This window comes from Hippopotamus amphibius, chromosome 6, assembly GCF_030028045.1.
Source record: "Hippopotamus amphibius kiboko isolate mHipAmp2 chromosome 6, mHipAmp2.hap2, whole genome shotgun sequence".
Classification (NCBI taxonomy): domain Eukaryota; kingdom Metazoa; phylum Chordata; class Mammalia; order Artiodactyla; family Hippopotamidae; genus Hippopotamus; species Hippopotamus amphibius.
In genome coordinates, this window is record NC_080191.1 from 32324975 (window position 1) to 32347142 (window position 22168).

A 22168-nucleotide genomic window follows, 5' to 3' on the forward strand; every position below is an offset into this window, starting at 1 on the left:
CCTTTGCCCATAATTCCCTTCTTACTTATTTTCTGTTCTTTAAGGCCTAGTTAAAATATCAATTCCTCTATTAAGCCTTTCATGATAACTCAACCGGATATGACCTTCCTTAACTTCAAGTGTTTTTTTTTTAATCTTTCCTAAAATTACAGCCATATCTACCTTATGATGTAATTTCTTATGCTGTTTGACTGCATATGAGGTTGTACAGTCTTTGAAGGCTATAATCATGTCTTATTTATATTTTATCCTTCACAGTGATGGCCTTCATTATCTTGAAGAACTGTAATCTTAGTTAATTTTCATGAAACAGGCCCTTTTAGGTTCCCAGGAACCAAGACATATTTAGAATACAAATAACTTGGGGATGGATATTTTAATGATATACAGCTAATTTTATCTGAATGTACTGTATTCAACCTGGGCAACAGGATCTAACTAGTTCTGTTGATCCTTGTCTAGTATAAGATTTACATCTGTAATCCAGCTAACCATACGTTATGGATTTGGGGTCTTAAATTCAGCATTCCTCAAAAGTGGGCTACAGGCATAGTGGGCCTTTTGAGTATTATAGGCTTCTTTCCAATACTTTCATTGGGCTTCCTGTATTCATGCCCCATTATCCAATGTAGGATCATTCAGCTTTCAGGCATAAATTCAGTTGACTTGCATATTTTCATAAAAGATAACAATAAAGAATTGTTAATATTTTATGATATATCCATACAAGTATTACTACAGAGAAGATATAGCACGTGCCTCTGAGTTCATCCTGTGGAGTTATAAAAATTTGGTGCATTCTGTAGATGGGCTGGCTCCAAATAAGAGAGGTATGACCAAACTGAGCATGCTCAGTCCCTTTTCCAAACTTACCCATCAAATAAGTCACTCTTCATGGAGGTGGTGGGGCTAAGTGGGAGGAGAGACATGTGAGATACATTTCTCCCATCTTTTCACTGGGGAGGAATGAAATGGAATTTTTTTTCATCTCTGAAAACCTGAAGAGTGGTAAATGAGTACTTTTTCTTTTCTTCTAATTTATTTAGTCTAAGAAGTAAGCCCCAGGGATATAATAATTCTGAGAGGGGAGGGGATCAGAAGTCAATCAGAACAGTCCTCCCACTTTCAGGGGACTTTTGCCCCCAAAACTAACTTTTGAAATTGTAGGTATTTTCTCAGACACTGATAGACAGTTTCTTTTGTGTCTAGAAGGCTCTGAAATGATTTCTCGGACTCCACTAGGCCCCAAATTCATATTCTATCCTATTTCCCATCTCAAATTATGCCCCCAAAAAGTACTGTATCACGATTTTTTTTAATTTATTTTGGCCCATAGGAAGGAATAATTTACCCATGTGCACAGGAGAAATATTGTTTTCTGTTTACACTGAAGAAGAAAATAAGTACCTTGGAGCTTAAGAGAAGCTATACCTACTTGAGATCATTAATCTAGTCGAACACAAGTTTCTTATTCATTTCCTTTAGCTACTTTATTTATGGTTTAAATCTGATAAACATCAAAACCTTTTTCAAAATATTGCAAAAAAATTATATACTATCCAGAAATCTATTTTAGTCAAAAAGAAAGGTTAAGCCAAGTTACAAAGAGACAGAGCTCACCTCACCACATTCATTATAAGTACATGAAACCTACTGACTCAAAAAATGTCAATTCAGAAACTATACTTCTTGGATATTTGCCATATCCAAGAGACATTATGCCAATTAGTTATTGAATATACTTAGACTCTAGGTTCTGTGCTGATGTACATTGCACATTGGGTCTTAGAAAGCAGTTGGGTACAGAAGTTCTGTGAGGCTCAGGATCTGAATTCAAACCATGCTGACAGGCATTTACAGGCAGGAATACAGCTAGCATAGGAAGCGGTGTCATGTAGGTACCGTGGTTCTATATACAGAGTCTGAGGTGTTAGGTTAGAGTGGAGAGAAGAAAGGTTAGAGCAGGGTGGGTAAGCCAATACTGCAGTCAGAAATATGTACAAGCAAATGCAGGCTCCTCATACTTAGGCAGAGGTTAGGACTGGGTGTAGGGGGTGTCCTGTGGACAAAGTGACAAAGTGGAGTAGCCAGTGAATGGGATCTGGGCACTAATACTGTAAGAGCACTTCAAGACTGTTCTTTGATGTAGAGGGAAGTATCTCAAAGTAATGGGAAAAGTTTCTCAGCTGTGTGCTAATCCCCAGTTATAGGTAGGATCCTTCACATGAAAATGGTTAATTATAACAAATTGTTAGAAATCTCATTATTTCAATATCCTACAGAGTTTTACCACTAAGACCAAATTCATCTTCATTCAAGGTAACAATTCCCATTATACTTCTCTGATACTCAATTATCTGGAAAGGGATGGTCATTATCTCCTCTGTATTACAGAGTGAGCAATATAGAGAATGATGCCCGTGGCCATGAGCTCAATTTTCTTATTCACTGTCTATTTTTTACCCCCACCAGCCCTGATATCTTAGTTTCCACTGGTAAACAGCACAGAGCAAGTATATAGTTACCTCGATAATTTAGACCAGGAGAAAAATAGGGATTGCTACGAATTACCTGAGCTCTTTCAAAATTTTCCTGAACATGAAATAGTTTTACTCTTTACTTTTTTCTTATTCACAGTGATCTCAGACACACACATCTCTCTTTATAGAGAATGATTAACATGGACTCAACTAGGGAGAAATCAAATTACACAGTTAATAAAAACCAAAGCTTCAATCCATGCTAAGTGACAATCTAGCACTAGGAAAAATTAATTACTGCATTTTAGAAAGGAGTCAGATATGTCAGGTTTGAATTTAGCCTTATGATGTACAATAAATTTCAGTTCTTTTGTGATTGAATTTTTTAAAGTACAAAATTACTCAAAACCATGTAGGCTGCTAGGTTGGGAAACCAGCATGCTTCTGCATGCCATTATGCAGGTCCCCAAATTCCACAAGGACAGAAGCTCCTTTCTTTGGGAGCTCACCTATGTATCTCTTCATTTGGCTGTTGGAAAAACTGCTATCAGTCAAGGAGTTTCCTCCATTCTGACCTATTGTAATTGACCAAAAATCTATTTCATGCAAGCAAACTAAAGAATTTGCTTTCTCAGGCTTCAATTCATGATTTCTGGGAGAACTGTGGGAAAAAATGAGAACGTTGGATCTAGATACCTTAAGCAATCCATTTCCTACTGATCCTGAAAACTACAGAGTCTGGAGTCACTTATCACTGCTTCTGCTGCTGGTTCCAGTGCCCATAAGGACTACCAAGACTACTGGAACACAAACTGCCCTAGAATTGCACTGTCAGGCAGAACCCAGAAGCCTAGGTCATCCAGTCTGCTTCAGACTTTCTTGGAGGCATTACAAGGAACCTAAGGGGGAAAAAGAAGTGTGGGGCCCAGAGGGATAAGATGGTGGAGTAGAAGGACCTTGCGCTCACCTGTTCCCACAAAAACACCAAAATCACCACTAACTGTTGAACAACCATCAATAAAAAAGACTGGAAACTACAAAAAAAGATATTCTATGTCCAAAGACACAAAGAAGAAACCACAAGACAGTAAGAGGGAGTGCACTCACAATTTAATCAAATCCCATACCACCCAGGTGGGTGACCCACAAACTAGAGAACAATTATATCCCAGAAGTTCTCCCACAGGAGCAAGAGTTCTGAGCCCCACGTCAGGCTCCCCAGCCTAGGGGTCTGGCATTAGAAGGAGCAGCCCCAGAGCATTTGGTTTTGAAGGCCAGCAGGACTTCAGTGCAGGAGTTCCACAGGACTGTGGAAAAAAGAGACTCGACTCTTGGAAGGCATGCACAAGCTCTCACACGTACCAGGACCCAGGGCAAGGGAGTGACTTCATAGGAGCCTGGACCAGACCTACCTGCTGGTCTTGGAGGGTCTCCTGGGGAGGTTGGGGCAGCTGAAGCTCACCTTGGGGACATGGACACCAGTGGCAGTAGTAGAGATATTAAAGAGTATCATTTACATGAACTCTCATTGAGGGCAGACATTTTGCCTGGGTCATTAGCACCAACACTTGGCCCCACCCAACAGCTTGTAGGCTTCCCAGCTCGGGCCAAAAAACCAGCAGGGCAGGAACATGGGGCTCTCCCCTCCCTGCCCAATCAGCAAACAGACTTCCTAAAGACTTCCTGAGCCCACAGCCACATCTAGACCTGCCCCTTGACATAGGCCTGCTCACCAGAGGGCCAAGACCCAGCCCCACCCACCAAAGGGCAGACACCTGTCCCTCCCACCAGGAAGCCTGCAGAAGCCTTTTAGACCAACCTCACCCACCAGGGTACAGACACCAGAAGCAAGAAAACTATAATCCTGCAGCCTGCAGAACGGAGTTTGTAAACTCAGGTCAGAAGCTACCGTGGGAACGGCTGTTCCCTGGCCGTTGAGTGATGAGAGGGGACTGTACTGCTGAGACACATAGAACATCCCCTACAGAGGGCCACTTCTCCAAGGTCAAGAAATGTAACTAACCTACCATAGACATAAAAATACAAATAGAAATTTAAAGAAAATGAGATGTCAAAGAAATATGCTCTAGACAAAGTAACAAGATAAAACCCCAGAAGAATAAGTGATGTGGAGATAAGCAATCTACCTGAGAAAGAGTTCAGGGTAATGATGGTAAAGATAATCCAAGAACTCAGGGAAAGAATGGATGCACAGAGTGAGAAGTTACAAGAAGTATTTAACAAGTTAAAAAATATAAAGAACACCAGAGGTGAAGAATACAATAACTGAAATGAAAAATACACTAGAAGCAACTGATAGCAGAACAAATGAGGCTGAAGGATGAATGTGTTGGAAGACAGATTGGTGGAAATCACTACCACGGAACAGAATAAAGAAAAAGAATGAAAAGAAATGAGGACAGTTTAACACATTGTTGACGAGAGATGTAGCAAGAGATCTCTGGGACAATGTCAAATGTACCAACGTTCACATATAGGGATCCCAGAAGGAGATGAGAGAGAGAAAGGGCCTGAGAAAATATGCGAAGAGATAATAGCTGAAAACTTCCCCAACATGGGGAAGGAAACAGTCACCGAAGCCCAGGAGGCACAGGGAGTCCCATACAGGATTAACCCAAGGAGGAACACACCATGACACATAGTAATCAAACTGACAAAAATTAAAGAGAAAATATTAAAAGCAACAAGGGAAAAGCACCAAATAACATGTATGTACAAGGGAACTCCCACAAGGCTATCAGGAGATTTTTCAGCAGAACCTGGAGGCCAGAAGGGAGTGGCACAATATATTTAAAGTGATGAAAGGAAAAAAACCTACAACCAAGAATACTCTACCCAGCAAGGCTCTCGTTCAGATTGGATGGAGAAATCAGAAGCTTTACAGACAGGCAAAAGCTAAAAGAATTCAACACTGCCAAACCAGCTTTACAACAAATGCTTTCTCTAAACAGAAAAGAAAAAGCCACGACTAGAAGCAAGAAAATTAAGAACTGGAAAAGCTCATGGGTAAAGGCAAACCTACAGTAAGGGTAGGAAATCATCTACACACAAACTAGTAGGGAAATTAAAAGACAAAAGTAATAAAATCATCTGTATCCACAATAAGCAATTAAGGGATAGTTAAAACAATTAGATGTAAAATATAATATCAAAACCAGTAATCATGAAAGGAGGAGAGTATAAATGAAGGATATTTAGAATGCATTTGAAATTAAGAGATCAGTAACATAAAACAATCACGTATATAGACTGCTATACCAAAACCTCATGGTAACCGCAAACCAAAAGGAATCCAAACACAGCACTAAAGATAGTCATCAAATTACGAGAGAAGAGAACAAAAAAGGAAAAAAACGTCCTTCAGTATACCCTGCTAAGCACTGTGCATTGAGCATGCATGTTTCCTTCTGCTCAGATCCTGAACAAGGTACTACGCTATCTACCCAATGCTCCAACCAATCCAGTCAGAATTCAAAGAACCTGGAGTAGCCCTGAGGTCCACAGGCTCACATAAGACTATGATTCCCTCTATAATAAACATAGTAGTAACCACCACTGAATTAAGCACCTACTATCTGAGAACTCTATTAGACCCTGGACACGCATTTTCATTTGCCTAGGAAGACCATCCGAGGTTAAAGTTACTCAAGGTCACACAAACACAGCTTGGATTCTAGAACCCATGTTCTTTCTATGGCACTGCTTATGAATAAGGGCCTGCCCACTTGCATCTCCAGGTTAACATGGCCATTTCCTCCTTTTGGGTTGTAGCTCTAACCTGAAGGCAGGCAGTCTTGACTGAGACACTGTATGTGTCTTACTAGCCCCCTCCGTGCACTGGTTGTTCCTGACTTGTGGACTCAGTCACTGCTCCTTTAGGGATGGGTTTCTGGCAACAAGACCACTCAGTGGTCACTGTGCAGGCCAGTACACTAAGCAGGCTCCACCTACTATAGAAGCTCTGGAGCAGAGTTAGTTCACCCAGCCCGATCTACCTTCAAACATCTTCTCCATAATAAATGCTGATGAGAGATGTCTGGATGGTCACCTACTATGGGCCAGCATTATATTAATCACCTAAAGTTTGTTATTGAACTTGAGTGGTATTCATCCACCCTGGACCCTCAGGCTGCCTGTCATCCAGGCCCACATCAGATCATGGCTGAAAGCATAAAGGAATATTCCTTTGCTATGTTGACCTAGTTGAAAAGGCCTTGTGCAAGAGAAATCCCAAGAAACAACAAATGTGAGATGTACACAGAGAGAATCATGGGTTGTTGGTCATAGGTCAGTGGGAAACTCACCCAAAACAGGTTTGTAAAATTACATCAGTGGCGATAAGGAGGTTGGAAAAAGCAGTTATTGGTAAGGGTGAGAGTCACAATTAGTCTCAGGTGGGCGCAGTTCATCCTTTGGCCGCTATACCATACATCAGTTCTTTACCATGTGCACGAAGATCACGGTAAAGGCTATAGTTGACTTACTTGGATCTAAGTCATGCATGTAAGTGGCATTAGAACCTTCCAGCCAAGTTGAATGATCTTACCAGAAGTAATTATTCATAGAGGTAAAAGACCAAGGCAGCGCTGAGTCTCAGAGCACGAGGGAGATGGAGCCTGGGGTATGCTGGGTCTGGAAACACATATTATTAGGCAGCAGTCATAGAAATAGCAACAACATTGTTCAACTGAATAAATAATCCATGTTTGAAAAGCAGATAAGAACATAGCCTGGGGTATTTGTGGTCAGGCCCAGGAATGCCAGACCCAGGAGGCTAGACTCACTGGCACAGAAAAGGCAAACTTCAGTCTTAACAGCAAGCAACGGAAAGAAATCAGTGCAGGCAACACAAAAACGCCAGGGCGAATATAGGGTCACAAATGTCCAGAAGACAACCAGGTAGATTCCCAGATGTGGGACGTGAACTTACCTGCTCATCTTCAGCCTCCAGAAGGAACTGAGCAAGGAAGTCAAAGTGTCCTAGTCCCCAGAAGAAACAGCGTGTCCAGCAAGGAATCCAGGAAGGGATAGAAGTACCGGAGCTGAAAAACTCAGTAAAGGCTCAGCTCTGCTATCCACGTCAAATCCGCCGTAAAGTGACGTCATACTGAACCAATGAAAGGCCTGTATTCCTTCTTACGTGCGTAGGGCAGAATCAACGCATGTTAAATGCCTCTAGCTGTGAAAACTGGCAAACAGCATGAGGCACGAGGCACGCTGGTAAAGCCCTGAGTCTTACAGTGAGGTCCCAGATCATCAGTGTCAACATCACCTGCGAACCTATTAGGAAATGTAAATTCTCAGCCCTGCTCCAAACCTACCAGTCAGAAACTGTGGGGGTAGCGCCCTGCAGCCTGTGTTTCTACAAGCCCTCCAGGTGATTCCGGTGTACCCTCACTGCAGCAGAGTCTATTGAAAGCATGGTGGAGAGACAAGGCCAGGTGTGGCAAAAGACAATCATTGTAAGTGGGCTTGATGATGGTGCTTTTAAAGAGCTAGTGAAGACGAAAGCCTGTTTACAGCAAGAAAACCCAGTAGGGATAATGTAAAATAAAAATTAATAAAACATGCTCAGTGATCAACAAACTTGGGCAATGATATTCCATGGCAGAGTTTTATCAACGTTGAGGAATCATCCAGCCATGGGGAGGACTATAACATTTTGATGCTGATAACGAGAGACAGCATGAGTGCCAAGAGGGCCCACTCACAATATGTGGTTGAAAATTCTCTCTGATGTATTTTTAAGAGATTCACCGAAAAGAAATGCTATTTGGTGCCCTTGCTTGTGAAGAGATCTTCTCAGAGGGGAAAAACAAACTTGGGATAAACAAACACAGTGGCCTGGTGGGATCTGTTTGACAAAAACATCGAGAAAAAATTTTGTTTTAAATATGAGCTCAAGTGTAAGACACAAAACCCCCAAAACATGTAGGGGCTTTAATTACAGGCACACTTCGTTTTATTGTGCTTTGCTTTATGGTGCTTCACAGATACTGCATTATTTACAAATTGAACATTTGTGACAAGCCCGCATCGAGCAAGTCTTTTGGCACCATTTTTGCTAACTTTGTGTCTCTGTGTCACATTTTGCTAATTCTCACAATATTTCAAGCTTTTTCATTATGATGATATTTGTTGTGGTGATCAGTGGTCTTTGATGTTACTATTGCAACTCGCTGAAGGCTCAGATGTTGGTGAGCATTTTTCAGCAACAAAGTAAATTTAAAACAAAAACCAAAACAACAAAAAACCCGCATGTAGCTGTATTCTGTAGTGGCAAGTAAACTCTATGATATTCTAACTAGATTAAATTATTAAATTGCTTGAATTTTGTAGGAACCTTTTCAGATGGCATTGGGTAAATTTGTCATTCTCTTGGTTCTAACCGTGAACAATCAATGATTGGTGGAAAATTATTAAACTTGCTCCTTTTTACAAGAGTGTCTAAGTGATTTTGATACTCCTAAAGAGATTCTCTAAGTGCCGCTACTGAGAATTTATATATAATCATTGTCAACTACAGCACAGTGCAGTATATTTAAGAGCTAAAATGAGTAGTTGTCAATAGAGGCAGATTATTAACAGTTGGGCATAAACTAGTCATTTGTAGGTTTAAAATTACAGCTTATTTTTCTAAGCCATTTCATATGAATTAGAGTGATACACTCAGAGCTTTACATCCCCCTGTCCATTTCAGTGGTATAGACACTAAATAAACCTAGGCAACGGATAATCATGTCATATATTATCTTTAGTTTCTCTCTACTCATATAATCACAGAATCATTCTGAGGGAAGAGATTGTGTAAATTTTGAGTGTAGCCTTCACTCTTGAAGGACCACCCAGCCTTTGCTTGGATACCACTAGTTATAGAAATTCATTACTCAGAACACCACCCATTCTATCTGGGAGCACGTCTAATCCTTTGAGGACTGTTTGCCTTACCTCCAGATAAATTCATCAGCTTGAAACTTTGGCTTCTCTCTGAAGTTAAATGAATCTGATTCCTCTGATTATTTTATATTTCTTTAAATATTTGAAGGCAATTATAAGAATCCCTTTTAGTCTTTTCCAGCAATGCAACCTAAATTCTTTCAAAATTCCTCATATGACATCATTTTTAGACCCTACAACTACCTTGGACAAAGGATGCAGTTTTGTTAGTCTGTCTTCAGACGCAAACTCTAAAACAGTCTGACCAGGAGACTGTAAAAGATCCCTCAGGTAAATGAGAAGATTAGATGTCACACAATTCTTATGTCCACTGCAGGAAAATAGCTGGTTACTTTATAACTTCTTTATTGAAGTAGCTTAACAAAACCCACCTATAACTTAAAATTATACCACAATGCTTTTCTCTGTGGGATTTCCAATTCCATTTTGGACATGCTAACGTGTAGGATGTAAATTCAGATAGCCCCTTGGCTTATGGCTATGAACTTTTGGATGGAGAATTATTAAGCTATTCCTTTTCACAAGACTTCTCAAGTCATTTTTGGTGCTAAGAAGAGAATCGTTAATAACTAGAAAAGAATATTTTGATAGAGAATGATGCCTTTCTGTGGGCAAGTTAAAGGAAAAAAGGAATTGGAAGGAAGCATACCTTTTAAATAAGAAGGACTAAGTTGTGATTGATGCTGTTGTAATATCAGTGCCGTTTCTAGAATGAACTACTCTTGCCCACTATCCCACTTCATCCTCATCTTTTCACCATTGCAACAAAATTACTGAATTGTTTCTTTTCCTATATTTGTGTCCCCAACTTCTCCTTCTATGCCCCCTTATACTTCTGGAAAGAATATCCCTTTTTTGTACAGGAGACTAAGGAACTAAGTTCTCTCTATATATAAAAGTAATGAGTATTTTTCTGTTTCTCACTGCTTTCTTCTAGACAGTGACTTTTTCACCAGTAGCCTCTTGGCCTTGTGCATTACAAAAGCTGCAAAGAGCTCTTTGGAAGCAATCCAAAGGAAATAGGTACATATACTTAAAGGTGTTTTATTTAGACTTATAGGTTTATTTATATGTCTCCACAAATTCTAAGCAGTATTGATCTATGTACTTGCCAGGATAAAACAAGACAAGAGACAAATCTTACCACTTAAAAAAAATTCTCTCATGAGAATAAAGTACAACTAAAATATCTTTAAAAGCTTCTTCATCCAAATGCATGGCTAATATACCCCTACTGTAAATGCAGGGTACAATGAATTTTGAATTGTGTTGGCAAACTACCTAACAGGACATGTCAAGGTCTTTTATAGTGCTGTGTAGGTTTCTGAACAGCATTTAGAAATTTTTGAAATAAATTTTATGAATTATGAGTCCACAGTTTTTATTCTAGAATATCTTCTTAAAGAATACCAAATATGGTGTTTTGGCAATGATTGATCAGGCGGCCAAGAGAATTTCTTCAAGAGGCACCAAGGTCCAGTGGGCAGGCATGCATGCAGGCAAAAATAGGTTTAAAACCTAGTTTCATCCTTAATAAAAATAACGATGCATTTGTATATGTACTCTCAGCCTCATTTTTTTCTTCTGTTAAATAAGGATAATAATCTCTCCTTCTAAATGTTTTTGAGGTATATACTAGGTAACAAATACAAAAGTTTTCTTTCCTTTCTTTTTGCAGTATATGTATTTTCTCAAACTTAATAAGTTGAAGAATTTATAGTGGACTAGGAGATACACTTATCTTCAAAATGAAAAGATTTACAGAAATTTTATACAGAAATTTTCTGTTAATTAGTATTTCATTCATCCAGCAGCAATAACAGTAACACTTGCCTCATCTCCATCTTGCTCCCATTTTTGGTCATATTCTCATGAATTATTCTCTCCCAGAGAATGAGAGAAGAAAGGAAAGGACTTACAACTTTATTAGCATTTCTGGTAATAAATTTAACTAAGAGACTTTTCGAACTATGGATCAAAACGTGACTGAGCTCTCAATTCAATGCTGTCGACAAGTTAAAATCTTTGGAGGCAAGCGAAGGTACTATCCAAGCCAGCATTTCCAACCTTAGGAAAGTCATCACGTCAGGACGGTGGGATGGGCTGCACACAAAGGTGGGGTAATGACTGGCAGTAATAGTGGGGAAGCATTGAGGGGGACATTTCAGTGTTCCTGAAATGTCACCAAGCCTTCAGTATCATCAGCACCTCTATGCCTCCATGCCAGTTAAAAATCCACATAAACGTGCTTTCAAAAGAAAGGAAATGGTGGCCTTCAGACCTGAGTGCCAAAATGGCAGTAACACCTTCTCTTGAAATAGCTAACCTGTTCTTTGCCTCTCTGGGCCTCTAGGGCGAATGCAGATCACTTTTCAAAGCTCTTAGACGGGAAAGGAACACTCACAAAATGGGAAAAGATACCTGCAGGGAGGGAACAAACGAGAAAGTGAGAAAACAGCAGGAAAAGCTGCCTGAAGAGGTTTCAGTACATCGAGAACTATAAAGTCAGTGAGAAGTTGATCTTTCATTATTGTAACCAGCTGAGAAAATTCTGCCTCTAGCATCTGCTAGTAAGGGTGTGAAAGAGAGGAGAGAAGACTCATTTTGCCAAACTTAGATCCCACTCATGGCTGATACGTCCTAACTTTGGAAGTAAAAAAATAATCAAGACTTTTGAGCCTGGAGGTTCAATTAACTTTAACATAGCATGGCAGCTTCCTTATTGAATTCTTTCTTTCTTTTCCTTTCAGTCTTTTTCTTTCCTTTCCCTCCCTCCCTTCCTCCCTCCCTCCCTTCCTTTCTTCCTTCCAGCTCTTTCAGAACATTGCAAGGATCACCTTGAAATAAAATTCTTTGTATTCCAGATGCAGACTTTCTTCTTTAGCTGAGAATTAATATGCATTTCTTGAGCGGGAACAGTGACTGTATTGGGGTTTAACATACCCCTTTACCCACAAGAAGAAAACAATGGGCCAGGGTATAACACTATGATCTTGAAAAAGGAATGGAATTAATCAGGAAAAGTTTGTTAGAATGGGGAGCCCAAAGTATTAATTTAAATGCAGAGATAAATGCAGGATGCTAATAGGAAGTATTGAGGAGGATTTCATTAAAATGTAATTTTTGCAACAACGCTCAGGATGCAGAGGGTGCAGACCAGTTGTGGAACAATATAAAACATTTATCTGAACTAAGGAGGCAATTAGGATAAGACTTAGAAAAGTGAAATAATGACCTTTGTTGCAACACAGACATGAAAAATCTGTTTTCAGGCGAGAAACAGCGAAAACACATAATAGCAATGAACTTGAAACATTTTATACTAAATCTTTAGAGAATCTTCCGCACAGAGTGGGAAGAAACACATTCCGTTTCTAAAACTCTAGATTTTAGAAATCCAAATATCAGATTTTCCTCGTTTGATTTTAGAGCAATGGTTGTAATGTTTTTCATGCTTACAGAAATATTTGCTTAATCTTCCCCTGAATAACTAAAGACAGGAGCAGGAACTGGAGTTACCACCACCTATGGTATCATATCAAATTATGATCCATAATCAGCCAAATCTCAAAGCTACCCCTAGCTGAGGATTCTAGAAGAAAGTAGGGACACAAATATATACTTGATGTTCCATCTACTTTTCTTAAGTTTATCATATAGTAGGATGAATTACATCTTTGGATTTGGGAGTTGGTAGATATGAACTTCCTTATGTTCTGGGCTACATTCCTATATATGCAACATTCATTCAACTTGTTAAATAAAGTTCATTTGTAATTTTGCTTATCTTCTCAAAAACATATTTTCTCCACTCCTTCCTGGTGTCTCGAACGGTATGATTTGCTTTCACTGATTCTCATGTTACCAGGATAAATTTGGCATTAGGGTTTTTATATGTATAAGCAGGTTTGCATAGATTTAAGCGTGTATTAACAGAAGAAAATAGCTATGTTTAAGGTTAGAATATTAAGTTCACCAGCTAGAAATAAGCCGTGAATGATTATAATTTTAGAGAATTTTTCAGTTTCCTATGAATTAGTATCCACATGTAGATAGTGTCAATGAGACATAACACGATGGTATCTGATGAACTTATAAAATTTAACCCAGTGTGTATCGGTTGTAAAAAAAAATGAATTCATTGGGAATAAGTGATTCTTGGTGTCAAATTTAGCCTTCCTCACTATCCCAACCTCTGCATTCTCAGCTAATTACAGGATGCCATTCCATCACAAGGTTTTCTAACTACTTCTCATAGTCCCAATGTCTAAATATACATGCTTTTATCAACTTGTCTTTCCAAAGTACTCCATCTTACAAACTCTCATCTCATGAAAATAAGGCTACATACTATCCTTAAATACACAAGTATTCTTAGCTCTACAATTTTGATTATTGGGTCCACTCTACTTAAAATGGTCTGTCCCCCCCAGGCTGTGGACCTGTCTAACCTGGCTGTTATTTTAGACCCCAGCTAGTGTTCCCTTCTCTAAGAGGCTGTCCCACCAGAGTCCACAGGCATCACACCCTCCGAGTTCCCAGACACAGATTGTCCACACCTCTCATTAGGTACTTATCAAATGCTGCCTTTTATTTTTGCATTTTATCCCTATAGCTTGTCCTCCAAAAGAGATAGTAAGTCCTGTAATGTTAAGAGATTGTATCTTACATCTCTTCTCATCGTCATGGCCTGGTAGAGTGCTTTGCACATGGAAGATGAATAATTAATATTGTTAGTAACTATACTGATAACTATAACCTAATTGCCATTTACTAAGAAGTGCAGTTTCTAGACTTTCAGATAGTAACTAAGCAATCTATAAACAGGAGAGTATACATTTCCAGGATTATTATTCCAAAAGAAGAACAAAGTAACAGAAAACTCAAGAAATCTAAGAAAATATTTCAGATTTTTTAAACTGCAACTCAAAGCCTCTCAATCTTACCTTCACCTTCTAGTCTTTGCAATATAGAAACGATCGCTGAGTATTATAACAAATTATGCATCAAATGCCAGAAATTGTGAAAGTAAATTTTAGCTTTTCGTTGAAATTCTTAGACAATACTAGTATCATTTTCTCATTTACTTGTCAACCCTTTTTTAAATTATCAAATGCTTATTATTTGTTGAGCAATTAGGCTTCTTGTGTTGCCCTGAATGCATACAACCCTATCAGAAACATCTTTTCTTTTTTAAAGCTCTTTATTGGAATATAATTGATTTACACTTTTGTACCAGCTTTTGAGGTACACCAAAGTGAATCAGCTGTATTTATACATATATCCCCATATCCCCTCCCTCCCGTGACTCCCTTGCACCCTCCCTGTCCCTGCCCTCCAAGGTATCACCATCATCGGGTTGATCTCCCTTTGTTATACAGCAACTTCCCACTAGCTATCAATTTTACAGTTGGTAGTGTATCTGTGTCTATGATACTCCCTCACTTCATCCCAGCTTCCCCTTCACCCTATGCCCCCCCCAACCCCATGTCCTCCAGTCCATTCTCTGCACCTGCATCCTTATTCTTGCCCTGTCACTGGGTTCATCAGTAACATTTTTTTTTTTTAAGATTCTGTATATATGAGTTAGCATACGGTATTTGTTTTTCTCTTTCTGGCTTACTTCACTCTATATGACAGAATCTAGGTCTATCCACCACATTACATATAGCTCTGTTTCATTCCTTTTTATGGCTGAGTAATATTGCATTGTATATATGTGCCACATCTTCTTTATCCATTCATCTGTTGATGGGCATTTAGGTTGCTTCCATGTCCTGGCTATTGTAAATAGTGCTGCAACGAACATTATGATACATGTTTCTTTTTGGATTATGGTTTTCTCTGGGTATATGCCCAGTAGTGGGATTACTGGATCATATGGTAGTTCTAGTTTTAGTTTTTTAAGGAAACTTCAAACTGTTTTCCATAGTGGCTGTACCAGCTACATTCCCACCAACAGTGCAGGAGGGTTCCCTTTTCTCCATACCTTCTCCAACATTTATCGTTTCTAGATGTTTTGATGATGGTCATTCTGACCAGTGTGAGGTGATACCTCATTGTGGCTTTGACTTGTATTTCTCTGACGATTAGTGATGTTGAGCATCTTTTCATGTGTTTGTTGGCCATCTGTATGTCTTCTTTGGAGAAAAGTCTATTTAGGTCTTCCACCCATTTGTGGATTGGGTTATTTGCTTTTTTGGTATTAAGCTGCATGAGCTGCTTGTATATTTTGGAGATTAATCCTTTGTCCGTTTCTTCGTTGGCAAGTATTTTCTCCCATTCTGAGGGTTGTCTTCTGGTCTTGTTTATGGTTTCTTTCTCTGTGCAAAAGCTTTTAAGTTTCATGAGGTCCCATTTGTTTATGCTTGATTTTATTTCCTTTATTCTAAGAGCTGGGTCAAAAAGGATCTTGCTTTGATGTATGTCATAGAGTGTTCTGCCTATGTTTTCCTCTAGGACTTTTCTAGTGTCTGGCCTTACGTTTAGGTTTTTAATCCATTTTGAGTTTATTTTTGTGTATGGTGTTAGGAAGTGTTCCAATTTCATTCTTTTACATGTTGCTGTCCAATTTTCCCAGCACCACTTATTGAAGAGGCTGTCTTTTTTCCATTGTATATTTGTGCCTCCTTTGTCAAAGATAAGTTGCCCATATGTGCTTGAGTTTACCGCTGGTTTCTCTATTCTCCTCCAATGAGCTTCCTTTCTATTTTTGTGCCAGTACCATACTGTCATGATCACTGTGGCCTTGTAGTGTAGTTTGAAGTCAGGAAGCCTAATTCCACCAACTCCATCTTTCCTTCTCAAGATTGCTTTGGCTATTCGGGGTCTTTTGCATTTCCATACAAATCATAAGATTTCTTGTTCTAGTTCTGTGAAAAATGCCATTAGTAATTTGATAGGGATTGCATTGAATCTGTAAATTGTTTTAGGTAGTATAGTCATTGTTACAATGTTGATTCTTCCAATCCAAGAACATGGTATGTCTCTCCATCTGTTTGTATTGTCTTTGATTTCATTCATCAGTGTCTTATAGTTTTCTGCATACAGGACTTTTGCCTCCTTAGGCAGGTTTATTCTTAGGTATTTTATTCTTTTTGTTGCAATGGTAAATGGGAGAGTTTCCTTAATTTCTCTTTCTGCTTTTTCGTTGTTAGTGTATAGGAAAGCAAGAGATATCTGTGCACTAATTTTGTATCCTGCTACTTTACTAAATTCATCAATTACTGTTAGCAGTTTTCGGGTAGAGTCTTTAGGGTTTTCTATATATAATATCTTGTTATCTGCAAAGAGTGACAATTCTTCTTTTTCAATCTGGATTCATTTTATTTTGTTTTCTTCTCTGATTCCTATGGCTAAAACTTCCAAAACTATGTTGAATAATAATGGTGAGAGTGGACACCCTTGTCTTGTTCCTGTCCTTAGAGGAAATGCTTTCAGTTCTTCCCCATTGAGAACGATGTTGGCTTTTGGTATCTCATATATGGCTTTTATTACGTTGAGGTAATTTCCTTCTATGCCCATTTTCTGGAGAGTTTTTATCATAAATGGGTGTTGAATTTTGCCAAAAGCTTTTTCTGCATCTATTGCGATTATCATATGGTTTTTACCCTTCAATTTGTTGATATGATGTATCACGTTGATTGATTTGTGTATATTGAAGAATCCTTGCATTCCAGGGATAAACCCCACTTGATCATGGTGTGTGATCTGTTTAATGTGCTGTTGGATTCTGTTAGCGAGTATTTTGTTGAGGATTTTTGCATCTATATTTATCAGTGATATTGGTCTATAATTTTCTTTTTTTGTGACATCTTTGCCTGGTTTTGGTATCAGGGTGATGGTGACCTCGTAGAATGAGTTTGGGAGTGTTCCTCCTTCTGCTATATTTTGGAAGAGTTTGAGAAGGATAGATGTTAGCTCTTCTCGAAATGTTTGATAGAATTCGCCTGTGAAGCCATCTGGCCCTGGGCTTTCATTTGTTGGGAGATTTTTAATCACAGTCTCAATTTCTGTACTTGTGATTGGTCTGTTCATATTTTCTATTTCTTCCTGGTTCAGCCTTGGAAGATTGTACTTTTCTAAGACTTTATCCATTTCTTCCAGGTTATCCAATTTATTGGCATATAGTTGCTTGTAGTAGTCTCTCATGATCTTTTGTATTTCTGCGGTGTCGGTTGTTACTTCTCCTTTTTCATTTCTAATTCTGTTGATTTGCGTCTTCTCCCTTTTTTCCCTGATGAGTCTGGCTAATGGTTTATCAATTTTGTTTATCTTCTCAAAGAACCAGCTTTAATTTCATTGATCTTTGCTATTGCTTCCTTCCTTTCTTTTTCATTTATTTCTGCTCTGATCTTTATGATTTCTTTCCTTCTGCTCACTTTGGGGTTTCTTTGTTCTTCTTTCTCTAATTGTTTTAGGTGTAAGGTTAGGTTATTTATTCGATATTTTTCTTGTTTCTTGAGGTAGGACTTTATTGCTATAAACTTCCCTCTTAGAACTGCTTTTGCTGCATCCCATAGGTTTTGGGTTGTTGTGTTTTCATTGTCATTTGTTTCTAGATATTTTTTGATTTCCTCTTTGATTTCTTTAGTGATTTCTTGGTTGTTTAATAGCATATTGTTTAGTGTCCATGTGGTTGTATTTTTTACAGTTTTTTTCCTGTAATCGATATCTAGTCTCATGGCATTGTGGTCAGAAAAGATGCTTGATATAATTTCAATTTTCTTGAATTTACCGAGGTTTGATTTGTGACCCAAGATGTGATCTATCCTGGAAAGTGTTCCGTGTGCACTGGAGAAGAAAGTGTATTCTGTAGTTTTTGGATGGAATGTCCTATAAATATCAATTAAATCGAGATGGTCTAATGTGTCATTTAAAGCTTGTGTGTCTTTATTTATTTTCTGTTTGGATGATCTCTCCATTGATGTAAGTGGGGTACTAAAGTCTCCTACTATTATTGTGTTACTGTTGATTTCTCCTTTTATGGCTGTTGGCATTTGCCTTATATATTGAGGTGCTCCTGTGTCGGATGCATAGATATTTACCATTGTTATATGTTCTTCTTGGGTTGGTCTCTTGATCATTATGTAGTGTCCTTCCTTGTCTCCTGTAATAGTCTTTATTTTAAAATCTAATTTGTCTGATATGAGTATTGCTACTCCAGCTTTCTTTTGACTTCCACTTGCATTGAATATCTTTTTCCATCCCTTTACTTTCAGTTTATATGTGTCCCTTGGTCTGAAGTGGGTTTCTTGTAGGCAGCATATAGAAGGGTCTTGTTTTTGTATCCATTCAGCCCGTCTGTGTCTTTTGGTTGGAGCATTTAATCCATGTATATTTAAGGTGATTATTGACATGTGTGTTCCTATCACCATTTTCTTAATTAAACACATTTTTGATGCTAATAACAGCTTTCATGTAACACATCAGACCCTGCCACTTTGAAAAATGACATGACAGATAATGGGGTCCTTTAATCTGAACTTTTTGAAGAGTTCCTAAGAGAGATGAATAAATATATTGATACAAACTTTTTGTCACTATATTGATCTGAACGTACAATTATTAAAGTTTTTTTAGATATAAAAGTTTTTGAATCTTACAATTCCGAGCCTGTCTTGTATGTTTTTCAGTGTGAATCCATTGATAATATACAAGATTTGGTTTGTGGCTTTATGCCTTATTTTGTGCTATCAAGGCTCATTCTTTGCCTTAAAAGTCCTTATAACCTTGACCTCAAAATTAAAAGCTATATGGGAGTTAAATAACCTATTGATTATTCATGGAGAAGATCACACGCAGGAATTTCTGTTGCACTTAAAGGGAATTCAAGGAAACCTTTCTATTGTCTATTTTACAAGCAGGAACTTATATTTTATAGTTAAAATAATGCACACATTCACACAAACACAGAAACCTTTTGTTTAAATGTCTACAAGAAAATAAATAAGAATATAAGATAATGCCAGAAATTTTCCATTTAATAATTACTGATTGAATATATGCACTTACATTTCACCCTGAAACTCCTCCATTTGATATTAAAGAATAATAAATGACAAGCACACAGTAAAAAAAGAATCGACAAGAAGTGTCAACAGTTTTTGGAAGATAGAAAGTAGAGGATTAGCAAGAGACTTAGCAAAGTGGAAAAATCTAAAACTTATGATCATGCAGTGGGTTCCAAGGTACAGATTTGACCCATTAAACCCTTGAGAAGTAAGGATTTAGACACGGAAGGAGTATGTGAGGTACAGGATTGAAAATGGGAATGAATTGAATAACCTGTTCAAGGGGCAGTTAGACTGCCCCAAGGCTCTTCCTTTAGTCTATGTAACCAAGGCTTCTCCTCTGGAGAAGTAAGTTTCTTGAAACACAGGTAGGCATGAGCTAAGTTTCTGAATACAAAAGCATTAAATTAAAGACTGTATACTGAAAAAAGCCTGCATATTATGTAGCAAGACTGTCAGCTCCTCCCCCGTTCAGCTCAAGGAGGCTGTGGTCTGGTGTGTACCCCATAAGTAAACTGAAAGACACAGAACAAAGTCCTGCCAATCCTTTACAGACCTAGCATTTGGAAGGCACTGCCCAGTTATCATATGTGAAGGATATCAGCTCATTAGTCCACTAACGCATGACAAACTGCCAATCAAGTTTTAGTTTCTCTTTGATATGAAAGGACAACTCTTATGAAAGACTTCTAAGGAACAGCTCCAACAGGAAAGTCAGAGACAAAAATAAACATAATAGAAAATCTTCGGGGCATCCACTGGCTGTTCCCTCTGCTTGGAATGCTCTTCCCCATATCTGCTCTCTTTACTCCTACACTTCGTTCAAAACTCTGTGCAAATACAAAATAATGAGACGTCTTTTCTTACTATTATATCTAAGATTGTGTTATACTCCCTCTACCACCTAATTCTTAGTTATTATATTTCTTTACTTGAGTTTATATTTCTGCATATATTAATCACTACATAGACATTTTGATACATCTGTGTGTTTGTTGTCCATTTACCCAACCTCAAAATTAACACTCATAAAGGTGGGAACATTGCCTATGGCACATAGTAGATCCTTGATAATTATTGTTAATATTATTTATTTATTTGTTTGTTTACTTATTTAGTAAAAATAAATAACTTGGATAAAGCAGAAAATGTAGGAAACAATTTTAAAAGAATAGAAACAATTCAAAAATATTAACCATACAAAAGCAACAATTAGAGAAGAATTAACTCTTAAAAGTTCAAAATATTAAAAATTAAAGATATAGTTCAATGTAAGTTTGGGAAGACTTGATAAAATCTCTGAGAGAGTAAAGAGAAATATAAGATACGAACAATAGGAAAGAAAAAATAAGAATGTAAGAGATCAATCCTGAGGGACAAATGTCTGACTAATAGGAGTTTCCTGCAGTAACAGAAAAAGTTGATGGGAGGGAACAATTAAAGATATAGTGTAGGTTGTTTTCTAGAATGGAAGGAAAGGACTCTTGGATGGAGAGGCCTTCCAGATGCTCTATAAACTAAGAGACAGAGAAACCCATCAAGATACTGTCTTACTGAACTGATAGTTTGACTTTAGATACTACCTTTCTGCCTATAAAATACAGCAAGGGGAGGGGGAAAAATCCACATTTCAAAATGGAAACCTCAAAAGCAAGTCAGTCCAAATTCGCTAACTAACATTTACAAAGTAATTCTCATCCTTATAAATTGCATTCTTGCAGGAAACAGATCTTATCCTGACTTTTAATATTTCAATGCACCGATCTTGGTGGATGGAGAATGGACCAGGATGTACAGTGACATCAGTGACACCTGCCCCAGACTGGGCCCCAGAAGACCATCGCTACATCACGGTCTCAGGGTGTTTTCTGGAGTACCAGTACATAGAAGTGGCTCACAGTTCCCTCCAGATTGTTCTCGCAGTAAGTGTTGACAGCCAACCACTCCTTCTAGTGCTTCCGGAATTGTTTTATTTCTGTGCAAACTCAGTGCACACAGTTGGAACCTGTGGGTAAAATGTGCTTCTGTGCTTTTCCCTAATCAATGCCACACTCAACAGGGATTTTTCAGGTTAAACCAGGCTGTGCCGTGGAGTGAGTGCTTCTTTCTGACTGTGCTGCTAATCCTGGGAATTCCCTCTCCCTTAAAATCTTCTTCTTTGATTTCCCCCAGGTACCATCCATCACCTTTTATCACTTCCCATCTTTTTCAAAACAATTCAGCTTTTCTATAAATTCTACTTCTAGACTATTATGCCCTTATTTTTCATAGTACTATGCCAAATAAAGAACCCCACCCCCACAAGAAGGCAGTTGGAATTATAAATAACTTCCTTTGTTTTTGTGTATTTATAGAACATATTTGTATTATATGCTTCTATGTTATGTAAAACATTATTTTACATTGTATTACTATGGCAAAGTGATAAATAAATGCATCTCTTTCTCAAGAAGAACTTTCACTAAAGCTGAGTGCATACTTTTGTGGGATTCATAAAGTTAAGGCAATTTTATTATACATGTCTCCTTTTATTTATTACAGATTATGTATGTGCAGATCTATGTATATTTTCTTAGACTCCATGAAGATCTGCAACTGAGGTGCGCAATCTTAACTACTGTTAACAGCAAATAATATGAGTAGAATCTGCTTTTTATCTCTTTCTTTATTACTTTGAGAATGATATTAACTCACAGT

The 22168-nt window shown here is 38.1% G+C and overlaps 1 protein-coding gene across 1 annotated transcript in view; it reads left to right on the forward strand.

Annotated features, from left to right (window-relative positions):
* The window catches only part of NKAIN2 (sodium/potassium transporting ATPase interacting 2), a 507063-nt gene that overhangs the window by 341996 nt on the left and 142899 nt on the right, over nt 1-22168 (forward strand). Inside the window, exon 4 of the mRNA XM_057737751.1 lies at nt 21193-21393. Coding sequence (XP_057593734.1) covers nt 21193-21393 — 201 coding nt within the window. The remainder of the gene's footprint in view (nt 1-21192; nt 21394-22168) is intronic.